Genomic DNA, 14,201 nt, shown 5'->3' with positions numbered 1-14,201 from the left:
CACGACGTTGAGTGCTCGCATTCACGTGACAGCAGAAACCTATGACTTTTTCGCATCTTCCGCTGGAGTAGTATTTTGGGGGATGTCATTCGTGCGAATATATGGTGCTAATGTGGTGAAATGGAATAATGAATCACCTCACGGTGAGGACAGAAGTTCTACGGTGTCGAAAAAGTTTAGAAGTGATTTTAGGGCAGAGCGTTGGTGGGCTGGATTTGGCCGTGGACCAAGCAATTTTGACATAGTGAGAGAGCGAGAGTTCAGCTGATATAGAGACACTGAAAACATGGTTCTAAAAGGCTGGTAGTGCGGGCAATGGAGAATGATGTGCTCCAGATCTTCCTGATCGCAGCTGTGATGGAATCTTGTAAAGTCTACTTGTCGCAAAGTGGTATAACGTTACTCAGCTGTAAAAACCACACTGAGTCGCATCTGACGAATTAATGTAGCATCTTGACAAGGGGTGTTTCGTGGCATCCGGAAAGTGAGCGTTGGATCAACACTTGCAAGCATAGATGGGGGCAGAATGTCAGTTGTCAATTTGTCGGAAAGCCAGGGTTGCCACTAGACGTCGAAGAATGGAATGACGGTCTCGTCTTGGCAGTAGACCAATGTTTCGTGCTGCTTACCATTTCTCTTACACTTTACAGGGAAACAGAGGACGAACTGGCACCGGCACGATTTTGCTGAACTTGATGCGGACACCAAGGTGAACAATCATTCCTGTCGATACGTAGATCTTAGTCACGCATCAACAATGATTACATGTGCTGCTGAACACGGTGTTAGACGCATAATGAGAAGAAGCAACAAATAGATTATTTTGTTTATGGCCTCACTACAGTTGCCCCGAGTTGTATGGGGCGGATGTTGAAGGTGCCCTGTAAAGGCCAGTAATATGGCTAAATAAATGAATAACAAATAAAAAAAAGGTTGTTACTGTATTTTCTATTTGAATATGCGGACTTGTGATAGCAACATGAATAGTGGTATAAAATAGAAAATCGGACCTGTGGATACCAAAATAGATGCTGCTATGACATGACAGCAGGCTGCTGTACTGTTGACTTCTGCTGCGGGCAGTGGCGTTGGGAGGTGTTCATACCCAGTAAGAGTTACCGTGGCTTGCCGCCCTGGGGACTGCAGAGTGCTTAACTGCATGTATGGTATAAACTGAATCGTGCATTACATTAATTTTTGTTACCCATTACTCTGGCATGCATGGCAGTGTGTGCTGTCTGACATATGTGTCAGATGTGTGGAAATCATCTTGAGGATTATCATCACCACAATCGCAGCAGTTCTTAAGACATTTGTTTTTTGTTGCACCAGAAGTCCCTAAAGTGGCACCGTGTTACAGGGGAAGAAAGTTTACTTACTTTTTCAAATAATGGATACATAGCAGACACTTACCTCACTCTCTCAAAGAGCTACTTGAATGTATTTTTTTTAGAAAACATGACATTTAATGTCGAACATAGCATGCTATGACCTACAATCCTAAGTTGTCAGTATGTTCCACCCCCAGAATCGACAACCAGATCATGGATATCAGTTTTGTTGCCTCCTTTTCTTTACTTTTTCCCATTCACCTTGATTGACATTTTCCCACTAGGGACTTTTGAAGTTATTTTCACCATTACGACTGGTGTTCTAACATTCCACTAAAATTATATCTGCATTTGTCCTTTTGCAGCCTGTTCAGACAGGTACTCCTGTTTTCATGAAGGAACTCAAGGCAAGGCATTTCCAAATGTAAGTGATTCCTCACCTTAAATCATCGAAGTTAACTTCTAATAAAGGCTGCATGTTAATGAAGCAACTGCAAATACTATATTGAACTGTACCAGAAGAACGCAACATTTGCCCAAAATACCTGCAGCTTTTGACCTCCTGAATGCTGTACTTTAGCTAATTGTATTCATAGACAAGCCTGTTACTGACAGGAGGAGAATTGCTTTTTGGTAGGGATGGGCCAACTGAATCCGCGAATCCTGAAATCCTGGGCAGAGATTCAAGATTAGGAAATCCTAATCCCTGTTCCCAAAACAGCGAATAGAATCTTTCGAATCACCAACCGCATTTGTTTGTTTTTTTCTTTTTAAAATCGCCGCCTCCGGAGTTGCTGAAAGCCTGATTGGCCTCTGCAGATATGGAAGGACAACCAAAAATATCCTGATTTGAGGAAACTGTTGAAAAGTTCCTAATCACACCCCTATCGACAGCAATGTCAGAAAGAGTCCACAGCACATTGGGTGTCACAGCTGATAAAAAACACAATAGGCTGGACCCTGAGCGGGTGAGAATGCTAGTGTTTTTGAACAAAAATCTGCATTAATTTAAAACTTTCAGCTGTGTTTTCTTGTTTGCTTGTTTACATTGCTCTGGACTGAAAGTGTTCCGGCAGGAACTCTTACATTACAAGTATAAAAGTAACATGGTTTTGATTGTTTATTAGTGTTTTGGAAAAGTTGAGAGTTTATGTATTTCAGTAGTCGATGAACAACGTGTTAAATAAATTACATTTAAGACGAAATATACGGACATGTTTTCTCCTGCAAGTGAACTATTTTTATTTAATATGTGTTTCATTAAACAAATATATCAAATTCTGCTTTAAAGCATATTTCAGTAGTAGTGTTTTTTATACTTCTTCTTTTTTTTTTTAAGAAAGTACTCGAAAGATTCGAGATTCGTAAGATTCATGGATTCGCAGAACCTTCCTTGGATTCAGATTCAAATTAAGATTCAGAAAATTCTTGATTCGTCCCACCTCTACATTTTGTACATAGTGCAATATGTGTACTTGTTTGAGTCTAAAAAGTGATGCAGTGCTGGCAATTACACAGCATAGGTTTCCATGGGAAGTTATGCACCTTATTGCTGCGACAGATCAGATTTTTCGCACAACAACATGGACACAAATATGGCAGTGAACTGATGTTTCTGTGCAGAAAAGAAAAAAAAAAGAGAAAATGGCAAAATGGTTGAAACAATCATGCTGCTTAAGGGTATGATGCTGCATTTCCTTGTGGATATGCTTCCAAATGTTTCCAAAACTTTTCTTTTTAAACTGCACTTGGAGAGGTGGACAAGAGATCGAAGTGTGCTTTGGGTCTGATTATTTGAATGAAGATAGACATTGTAGTGAGGACTGTATACAGGGTTGGCGGTATTAGCTCTGCCATGTTACTGCTCACTAGGTTTAATAAAAGCTGTGAATGTTCTGTACTACATATAACTTGCTTATTCTGCAAAGTTGGAATGTCATCACTAGTATAACTGACACACTGTCGTTGCTAAAAAGGGTAGCTCACAGTTGCCAAGAATTGGTGGGACTCAAATTTTATATTGGTAGTGATAGTGGTGGGGAACCGTACAATCCGAGCATACCGGAATGTGTCTGCAGCAGTTCTGGATTGGCACAGCTTCTGGCCGTCTGGTGAAGCAGTTGATGACTATCAACAGGTAACAGTTCCCAGGCTATGCATCCATATGTATAGCATTGGCACAGCATCCCCTGCAGAAACAGATAAAAACATAGGACAGAAAATGTTTTGTCATTGTGGTTGAAATTGTGAACAAAAACATGCTTTAGCTTGCAAGCTGTGTTTTAGATATTGCTCGATTTTTGAGATGGAAAGCATGGCTGCCGTCTGTTTCAGCGACAACAATCACAGCGATTCATGTGGAAAATGCTTCGTAGCGCCATGCAGTTGTCGTTTGTAGAAGAGATCATGTTAATGCATATTATTCGTAAAGCCCCCTACGTCTGAAATGTTGAACCCAGACTGTACATTCTCATAGCATGCCTGTGCCACACGGCGTTTGAACAATGGCTTGTCTCTCCATCTTCGTCGTCGTGCCCTACAACCTTTTCTGCTTTGTACAGCAGTGTAATAAAATGCAAGCGCAGCTAAAACTATGTCCATGGAATCATCATATAGCACACCAGTATCACCAGACCGTACTCCAAGCTGGATTGTTATCCTAGCGCATTTTCATGAGGGCCTGTGTGGTGTTAGCAATGTAAGTTACAAAGGTCACTTTTTTACCTCACCAATGTGAAGAGCGTGCCGAATTTACTCAAATTCATGATAATTGACAGGGATATTGAGGAGCTGTCCCACTGGAAAGAATAGCCGAACATGATGCTGTACTGTTCAGTTAGCAAAAATTTACATAATTAAACTTACATTACACGACATTCACATCAGGAGGTGGCAAAAACCTAGTAAGAACAAATGCCGTTCACTGCGTGCTTCTAGGTGTCGTAGTTTTTTTTATTATAATTCAATGACACGTTTTCTGGGACACCCTGTATACTAAGCATGAAAAAGTAACGAGTAATGTAACACATAACAAACTTAAAGTAATTTACCCAACTCTGGTACCATGCATTCATGACTTGATCAACCACATATATCGAAGTGTCACAGTTCCTCCAACGTTTTTTTTTTTTTTTTTTTTTTTTCGCACTCTTCTGCTACTCCCTTACGTCATGCCAAAATATGGCACATGCGATGTTTTTTTTTTGTTTTTTTTTTCGGTTACATTCTACGTTCTGCTGTTCTGTGATGGGTGCTCTTACGTTTTGCAGAGCGGACGTTGCAGTCACCAAATTGTCGGGTGAAGAGTTCAACCTGCAGTACCTGTTGCACAGTGGCTTTACGTGCCCAGTGCTCGTGGAGAAGAAAGATGGCCTGGGGCTCGTGATGCCCCCAGAGGATCTCACAGTCAGCGATGTAATGGATTTCATTGGTGGGTTCAGGCAGATGCAGTTCATAGGTTTTGATACAGGCCAGTGAGACATGTCTAGCACCGATAGCGGTTTCCAGAAATTGATTTTGAGGGAACCACCATGTGCAGGGCCAGACTTCATGCTAGATGTCATAGATGCATCCAAGCAGGAAGACTTGAAGATGACTATGGCTGAATGGGTGGACTACTATAATAGCTACAATAGAAACAAGGTGTTCAACGTCATCAGCCTGGAGTTTTCAGATACAAGGTAGAACTAGTTTTCATCATAGTTTACAGTTACCATTGTGCATTATTGTGAGGGTCTTATGTTTTACGGTAAAGCTTGGTAAAACCTGTTTTTACTCCTCGATTTGCATCATCGTCACTTCGGGTAAAGCCCAAGAATTCCTGAAAATGAACTTGGCAAGGTCTGCCACCAGTAGAGGCATTGGAGAACAACTAAGCACTGCACAATCACTGCAGCCGCTTGGCATTTCGCCATTTGTCTAAAATCCGAGACAAGCTCTTTATTTATTTCCTACATGAAAATTTGATTTTCCACCAGATACATTCCCGTATAGCCCCATTTTACCCTGTTTTACAGCTCCTGAAATAAAACCCAATTTTTACCCCGGATTTTCAGAAAACCTAAAACCCCCCAAACACAAGAGCCTAGTTATTCTGAGTATTGAAATGCGACCCTAGTTTGCAGGAACAAGTACTCTGGGATTCAACAGATTCATTGTGAATAAGTATGCACAAAAGAGAGAAAACACGAAGCGCTTTTTCGACACACCTGTGCAGTGTACAAAATGTGCAGCCTCGATACTTTATCACAAATGTGTTAATTTGTGATAAGGTATCGAGGCTGCACGCACAGAGTGATAAAACCTGGACATTCGCACGTTGGTACAGGACAACACACACTGAGGTGCAAGAGCACAGAGAGATGTATAAACACAATGTGAATGATCATAAGACGTTTCCATAATGAAAAGACTGACATTAGGGATATATTTTATATATTTTTTATATATTTTATAGGAGGCAAGGGACCTTGTTTGTGCATTTTTCTCGTAGTACCCGCTCTCTCGTTTTTTGTTACGGGTGTATGCCACCAGGTCACTTTCTTTTCAACCATTCATTCCATATAAAACACTTGTGTGTACCTGCACCGCCTTCAGTACTTTGAACATGCAGTATCAGATCCTCTCTGGTCAAATGCATTATGTATTACAGATGTCTAACCCCTGTAAGAAGTAACGAAAGTGTGAATGAAATTATAAATATTTGTTTGCACGTTATTTTCACATGTCCATACTACGCCAGCATTTGATCTAAAGCATTTTGCCCTCCGTCAAAACAGGCTGTCGGATTTTGTGAAGCCACCATCCCTGGTCCAACGCATCAGCTGGGTGGAGAACTGCTGGCCATCACACGTTCCCAATGTGGGGCCACACCAGCGACCCGCTGTCATGAAGTACTGCCTTATGGGTACGAGAGACAGCTTTACGGATTTTCACGTAGATTTTGGAGGATCTTCTGTCTGGTACCATGTCCTACGGGTAAGCTGTCATCCTGTACCCATTCTTGTACTTTCCTTCACATTTATGCAATGCCTTCATTAGGCTAATGTTTTGGATTCTATCCTAAGCCTTGCCTTGCCGCATTCATGCTCTCATGACAGCACAACTGCAGGTGGGCCCACTTGCATGAACGTTAGAAATGAAGGGGCTAATGATAAACATGCGAAACGAGGCAGTATTTTGACACTTACTGCAAGGAATATGATGATCTGAAGTGTAGCTGGTTTAACAGTGAAAACTGCTTCGTGCTATAATTTCTAAGATATTGAGAATTGGGGTCAATCGTATGGTGACGGTATCAAATTGTAAAGGAGAGAAATGGGAAGACTGTATTGTGTGATCTAGCTACAGATATGTGGTTGACAAATACTGTTCAGACATCATTGGAGGGTTAGATGAATTATGCAGTCACTTCCTCAAGAACACATGCTTGAAGAAATGCAAGGAGTATCCAGAAAGTAAGCTCGGATTGGGTGGTTAAAAAACACACAAAATTTTTTCAGGATGTTTCACTTCACTGGATTCCACATGTCTTGATCCACATTTCTACACATTTTTTGTCATTATTGAGGCACTTTTCATGGGAGGCATCAGTATCGGATCCCCGCATCGTAGGACGCTGCTGCCGTATCACAGCTTCCATCACATTTTCTTAATTTTTTTTGTCTTTTTCATCTTTGAGGCAATGCCAGCAACAACAGAAATGCTTTCGTCGTCCATTCTCACAAACTACCGTAATTTCACGCGTATAAGCCGCACCGCAGATAAGCCGCAGGACGCGTTTTTTGGGACGTTTTCAAAATTTTCTGGCAGATAAGCCGCACCCGCAGATAAGCCGCGGGCAATACGAGACGACTGATTTGTGCGACAAAGGAGACCATAGAGAAGGCCATAAACCCTGTGGTCCATACTCCGGGATCGGCACAGTGTACAGCAGAGGAGGTCAGTTCTGGAGTTCTACCAAGATCGGATTGTGCCCTTGTCGGGTGTTTTTCGTGGGCTGATGGGTCAATGATGTTCCAGAAGACGTGAATCACTGTCACCACTTTCCTTAAAGCTGCTTGGGGGAATGCACCAGCAAGATCAATCTACTCGAATGTGGACCCGTCCCAGTTACGCACTGTTCGTGCATCGGCAGGGCAGTGCTGTTCCAGAGACACAGTCGGCCCTTTCGTTAAAATCGGTGTATGGGGAAAATACCAGGAAAAAATAGTCATCAGATAAGCCGCACCAGTGGATAAGCCGCACCAGTGGATAAGCCGCAGGGCGCCCGTGAGAAAAAAAATCGCGCATAAGCCGCGGCTAATACGCGTGAAAATACGGTAACTGTCCCTTGACCGCACATAGTTAAATACGAGAGGTGGCAGGCAGCTATGTTGCCTTAAATATTCTAAACACAAAGAAAGAATGTGTCAACAGCATCTAATTTTCTCTTACTGTGTCTGTGACCAGCCAGTGGACAAATAAACATGCACGCATCCCCACATTGGTCGACCACACTCCGGCAGTGCCAATATTTGCAGGTGGAGCTTACTTTCTGGATGCACTGCGTGCCTTCATCCACGTCATGTGCATAAAAGAATTCTTAAAAAAAAAAAGAAACAACAGTCTCAAAAATTTGATATGCGAGGCTTATTCGTATCCACGCAATGACCATTAGCACTGTACAACAACAGTACTGCTGTACAACAATTGGCACCATACTGACTTGCTGCTGATGTTCAAATCTGAGTGTCCACGTGATGACCAAGAAGCCCTAACTGAACGGGGGTTCTCCAGTGCTACAGACATCCTGTTTCTTTTTTTTTTTACCAGGGTGAGAAAATCTTCTACCTGATCCGGCCAACCTCCGCCAACTTATCTCTATACGAGCACTGGATGGCGTCTGCCAACCAGAGCGAGACTTTCTTCGGGGACCAAGTGGACGCCTGTTACCGACTGGTGTTGAGCTCGGGGCAGACTCTCTTCATTCCGACCGGCTGGGTCCACGCCGTCTGCACGACCGTTGACTCCATGGTCTTCGGGGGAAACTTTCTGCACAGCTTCAACATAGGCTTACAGCTACAGTAAGACACTGTTTTCCGGAGCGTCAAACCGAGGCGGACCCGAAACCGAGAACCGGAATTAACCGGAATTTTTAGCTGGAACTGAACTGTAATTACTAGCGCCATCTTGAAGCTGAACCAGAACCGAACCGATCGAACAGCTGTGGTTACCGGTTTGGGATACCGGTTCGGGTTGGTGTGTGGTGGGGAGTGATGTGGACATTCGAGCAGTCTGCCTGCCTAGATCGGCGGCACGTTGTTCAGGGAAGGGATGAAAGGGGGTCCTGTTGGTCGAAAAACAGAAATGAGTGCATAAAAAACGTAACTAAACTATCTTGTACAGTAAAACCTCTTTATAGTAACTCCTCTTGTAGTAAAACTCTGCTTATAGTAAACGAGAACTGCGGTCCCGATAGAATCCCATACATTCAATGGCACACCTGATATAATAAAACTCCTGATCTAGTAAAATTTCATCATGGTCCCAGAGGGTTTACTACAAAGGGGTTCTACTGTATCATTTTTAGTGGCTACCTATAATTTTGTAGCATATTAGAACCTCGAACCGGTTCCGAACCGGTTTACAGCCCCTGAACCGGTTAATCGCACAAATATATGTGAACTCTGGAGCTGAACCGTAACCAAACCTTTATGGCCGAACCCGAAACAAACCGAAAAGCGTTTCGGTTCGACACTGCTGTTTTGTGCATGTGACATTACCCTGAGTCTGGGGTACAGAGAGACCAACGTAAACAATGTGGATTGGGTGAAGACTCTGCAACCCAGACTCAGGTCACTGTCGCACACACCTAACCTAGCCTAACCTGACCCATGTTACACCAGCTTGCTTGCATTTTATGCCTATATGCTAACAGTTTTTTTGGATAAATTAGCATATTTAATAGGTTTGATTACACATGTTGCTCTGTGTATAGCCACAGAATTTTTTTACAAACACGTCCTAAACTAAAATTTTGAAATTTTGCGTCGTTTGAATATCGCAACGAGCGTTCTCGCGCAATTTGCGCTCCCCCAACTTGTTCCGACTTTTGGGGGAGAAAAAGTGCTCAAATTATGCGAGTAAATACGGTAATTGAGAAGTGATGAGAAAAGTGTTCGGAAATTTTAATTTCAGGGTCTACGAGCTGGAGAAGCGTATTGATGCCCCCCTAAAGTACAAGTTTCCCTCATTTGAGACGACCCATTGGTTTGCTGCTTCTTATGTCATTGAACAGCTCAGAAGTGAGTGGTTTGTTGGCACATATTCACAGAACTGAATGTTTTACTTAACTTTTATGGTTACACTTGTTCATGTGTACGTAGTTACAATGGTGCCGTGTACAGTAGACCTGTTCTTGTAGGTGCCATTGCCTCAGAATTCAAACCACCAGCATTTTTGGTTGTTGGAGCAAAGTGCTTGGTAACGGCGCTCAAGAACTGGACACAAGAGGTGGGTGTTTCATTCTGTTCCGTATCTGTGCTGAGCCAGCTGTGCTACGAGAGTGCTTAAAGGTTCTCTGACATGCAGTTTTACTGCGCAATATGTACAGGGCTTTCCGATATAAAGTATGGAGTTTGTAATGTAACTAAAATGAATAAAAGCAGTGTTTAGGAGCTATACTACATATTGGCATGTAATTTGGTCCAGTTCTTTGTTTATATATCGCGAAAATTAGAAGAATGAACACTCCTTGCATATTCTTCATACAAAAGATTCCTGACTCTAGTAGATTGTCACATTGTTCAAATGTAAATGATAAGGAAAACAATGCAAATCGATGTTCAGCACAACACAGCACGTTCTCTTTGTAGCCCGATTGCAAACTGGACACCATTCCTGACGGTATCAATGTGCCCAAGCTCCTCAAGGACCTTGCAAAAGAGGTTAAAGCAGCTGAAGTAAGTTGTGTCTGACGTCACATTGTGATGGCTGTTGAGATGGGTTCCCAAAGAATATATGTTTTTCCACTCTGCACGATAGAGTCATGATGTAATCTACAATGCATCTCTGTTTCTAATGTAGAAAAAAATGGGTGGGAAGCACAAATCTGACAAGGACAATAAAAAGGCCAAAGTGAGTCCCCTGAAGCTGACAACAGGAGCAATCAACCCATCTGTGTGCAGCTACATTCAAGAAAGTGTAAGCATGCCTATCATGTAATGCTCAGGCTTGCCTATCATGGATGTAAGCTTTTGCGACTGTGAAAGCATGAAAGTATTGTGCAGGCATAGCCAGGTGCTTCCAAGAGCCGTGCTTTTTAAAATTCAGGTGTTAAAAGTTGGATGCTGATTTGTAAAATCACAGAGTTCTTTGCTCGATTTGTAACTTTTTTACCCTCGTAACTTATATGTAGGGAGTGACTTTTTCGGGTTAAATGCCTTTCTCAGATTCGGGGGGTAAAAATTGGGCACTATTTTGAATCTGTAATTCAGGAAGAAAGCGGGAGAAATTTGTGCATTCGGGTGTTATCGGGTGTTTTCGTTTCTCCTCTTGTCTATTAAGTCCTTTCCTTTTTTCTTTTTTTTGTTTGTGTGTGTGTGTGACCTACAAGCGCTGATCCCCGAAGGCATAGACAATGCTGACACACATGGGTGTATTGCTGGGAACGTAAGTGACCCATTCTTACATATGTTACACACGGCGACCTTTGTTAGTCTTCAGTGGAAAACGTCACTTGAGGATTTCATAGTGACTGGAATTCGGGGAGAAATCGGGTTTAACCCAAATTGGTCGGAGGTCAGTTCGGGGGGCAATAACCGGGCAGAATCGGGTTTAACCCGAAAAAGTTACTCCCTACTTATATGTCACTCTTATCCTGTTCACCCCTTTTCGCTTGATCACACAAATCTTAAAACTAGCTTGCCCATCGTTTTGCATTTGCTTGGATGGAAGCAAAGGAAAATAAATGAAACATACACGTCCTGCAGTATATTTGTGGTTATGAGTCAAACTGTCTGTCACCTAGTGTATAGTGATCGCCCAGACCTTTTACAGTGAAAAGGATTAAGATCTGGGCGGCTTGGTAATTCATATTAAAATGACTAAAACCCCAGTACCGGGGAGACGAAAAAGGACAGACACAAGCAACACTGACTGACAAGCTCAACCACTCAACTCAACAAGTTTGTCAGTCAGTGCTGCTTGTGTCCGTCCTTTTTTGTCTACCCGCCACTGGAGTCTTAGTCATTTTAATAGCTTTTACAGTACTTTTCTTTTTTCTATTAGTGTTTCTTTTTCACTTCGTGCTTTCCTCTGCTTTTAAGTCGTGAAAGAAAGGGAAGAGTTTTTGGATAATTCCCGAGCAGCACAATGTCTTGGCCCAGTATTGACTGGATATTGGCAATATTGGACCATATATTGGCAATGCTGGTCTAATATTAGACCATTACACTGTATTGCCGATACCCAGCCAATACTGGGCCAAGATGATGTGCTGTTCAGATAGCAAGGAATACTAAGGAAGTACAATATTACAGCCACCGAGAGTATTGCTTACATAATTTTCTGCAAGCTTTGCTTTGTCCGTTTCACTACATACAGGGCGTCAGCACTAGCTGTGGACAGAATTGTTCCGGTTTCAGAAAAGGAATTGCAACAATGTAGCATGAGGAAACAGCTCCGTTAGGAAAAGTGTGCTTTCTCCCTCACCCTCAGATACAGCAGCAGCCATGGGGAAAAAATGGCATAAAAATCAGAAGCTCTTGTTCCCCTCGCATTAAGGGCAAATGTGCTCGACCCACTTGACCTAGAAATGAATATATCGCCATTTATTGTAACTGAAAAGAAAGGACTTCTCTGTGTTATAGACTGTCCATAGCTAGTGCTGGCACCCTGTATGTATAGAAGTACTTCTGTACTCCTTTGCCAGTCAGTGATAAAGCATTTGAGTTAAGATTACTAAGGTGAATTTCAGTTGTGCAAAATTCTAGCTTTGAAAGATGGTACACCGCTTATTTTATTAGTATGTTATCCTATTATACCTTCTTCAAATTTTAGACAGGCAGCAGGACCACTTTTTAGCATTTCATAATTGCAGTTCTTTAAAAATACCTTTATGAAATATTTGATAGCTGTACAAGCTTGTAAATTTCACCAGGTACTTTATTTATTACCATTTTACCAAATCCTGTAATAGTAATTTTGACTAACGTTGCAGCACGGAGAAATTAAGATGGAGGCCATGAACTTGAAAATGAAGATACCCGTAAAGCTACCAACGAGAGCCAGTGGGAACAAGTCAGGAGGTGGCCCAAAGTCTAAATCTTCCAACAAGAAAGCTCAAAGGTACACCAGGTAACATTCAAGGCGTGATACAATTTCGCTCATGCGGTACCATTCTCTCGCTGGCAGTAAGCAAGAAAAGAAGCAAGGTCCCCTTCTGGTTTCGCAAAGGGAGTCCGTGTACGACTTCAACGACTCGGACGACGACGGACTTGTGGTGGACGAGAATCCTCCAGCTACGCAGCAGCAGTCACTTCGCCGGTCGTACCAGCGGGCTGTCGCCCTGCCTTCCACACCTCCTTTGCCACCAATCTCCACTTTCAATAGTGCAGCGTCGATGGGGAACTTCGCCGCAGCTGCGGCTGCAGCAGCGGCGGCAGGGACTACCACTGCTGTCATGCCTGGTGTTCCAGACAGTGACTTCGGAGTACAAGGAGAAGCTCGGCAAGGATCACTTAAGCTCTGCCTTTCTTGTGAGTACCTCTGCCATTTTTAAAATGTAGCGTACCACAGTATCTTACTAAGCGATTAGTATAGTATGCGGCAGACGGGGCTTTAATAGAGCCGATCGTAGACAGTGTGCACTGTAGTAGACAACATATTTGTCCTGCACTAAAATCCAGCTGGAGCCCATTTAGAAATTGGAAGTTCCATCCTAAGTGTGAAAGATTCAGCCCCAGTTTGTCTTTCGCTTGTTGACTTTTCAGGACTTGTTTTGAAGCTTATTCAATCACGTTCTTTGTTATAAAGACTAACCCGCTTCAGTATTCATCGTTAGAGCCTGAAGTTTTCGGGAAATATTTTTATCTAAATTCGGGGGGTAAAAATCGGGTAAACAAACATGTACACTAAATTCATGCGAACTCGGGTGAAAAAACTCCCAGTATGCTAAATTCGGGGAGAAATCGGGCTCAGTTGCTCAAACTAACTGTAATGGGTTGGTACAAACGGTGATGTAACTGCATTTGCTGCCAAACAAGTAAGTTAATGCATTCCTACAAACATCCCAGTGAGGGGAACTTGCCGGGTAAAAATCGGGTTTCACCCTAAAGGGTGGACCTTCAATTCGGGGAAGAGTCGGGTAAAACCCTAAAACTTCAGGCTCTATTCATCGTGCATTATGAGTAGGACCTGACTTTTTAGGGTTAAACCCGTATCCGCCCGATATTTACCCCCCGAACGAAATCTGTAAAATTCGGGTTTAACCCGAATCTACCCGAAAACATCCGGGCCACGTGGCACACTCATAAGCGTGCATTAAAATAAAGTTTGATAACATTGCTAAATATTAGTTCCATGTTAAGACAAATTTTTATTAAACAAAAAAAAAATCACCCGAATACACCCGAATTCCTGGCGACAGAATATGCCGTAACGGGATTTAACCCGAATACACCCGAATTTTCAAATGAAAAATATCACCCGATATTTACCCCCCGAATTTGGCCAAAAATAAAACCCGAAAAAGTCAGGCCCTAATTATGAGTCTCTTGCTTGCTTTTTGTTCCCCAGTTTTAGACTGTGACTAAGTAGTGCATGGCTTGCCTCTTGAATTCCAATCTAGTGTTCGTTTAAATGGCCTCTTCCCTAATCATTTCACAGCCT

At 42.5% G+C, this 14,201-nt stretch overlaps 1 protein-coding gene across 1 annotated transcript in view; it reads left to right on the top strand.

The window, feature by feature from the left end:
• Positions 1-14,201, top strand: part of LOC135400717 (histone lysine demethylase PHF8-like) — a 30,753-nt gene that overhangs the window by 3,251 nt on the left and 13,301 nt on the right. The window contains exons 3-14 of the mRNA XM_064632582.1: positions 651-709; positions 1,697-1,755; positions 4,601-4,761; positions 4,870-5,011; positions 6,110-6,308; positions 8,145-8,395; positions 9,510-9,616; positions 9,736-9,824; positions 10,187-10,273; positions 10,398-10,514; positions 12,532-12,659; positions 12,726-13,069. Coding sequence (XP_064488652.1) covers positions 651-709; positions 1,697-1,755; positions 4,601-4,761; positions 4,870-5,011; positions 6,110-6,308; positions 8,145-8,395; positions 9,510-9,616; positions 9,736-9,824; positions 10,187-10,273; positions 10,398-10,514; positions 12,532-12,659; positions 12,726-13,069 — 1,743 coding nt within the window. The remainder of the gene's footprint in view (positions 1-650; positions 710-1,696; positions 1,756-4,600; positions 4,762-4,869; positions 5,012-6,109; positions 6,309-8,144; positions 8,396-9,509; positions 9,617-9,735; positions 9,825-10,186; positions 10,274-10,397; positions 10,515-12,531; positions 12,660-12,725; positions 13,070-14,201) is intronic.

This window comes from Ornithodoros turicata, chromosome 7 (genome assembly GCF_037126465.1).
Source record: "Ornithodoros turicata isolate Travis chromosome 7, ASM3712646v1, whole genome shotgun sequence".
In the NCBI taxonomy this organism is placed as follows: domain Eukaryota; kingdom Metazoa; phylum Arthropoda; class Arachnida; order Ixodida; family Argasidae; genus Ornithodoros; species Ornithodoros turicata.
Note: the sequence above shows the minus strand (reverse complement) of the source record. Positions and strands in the feature narration are given on the sequence as shown.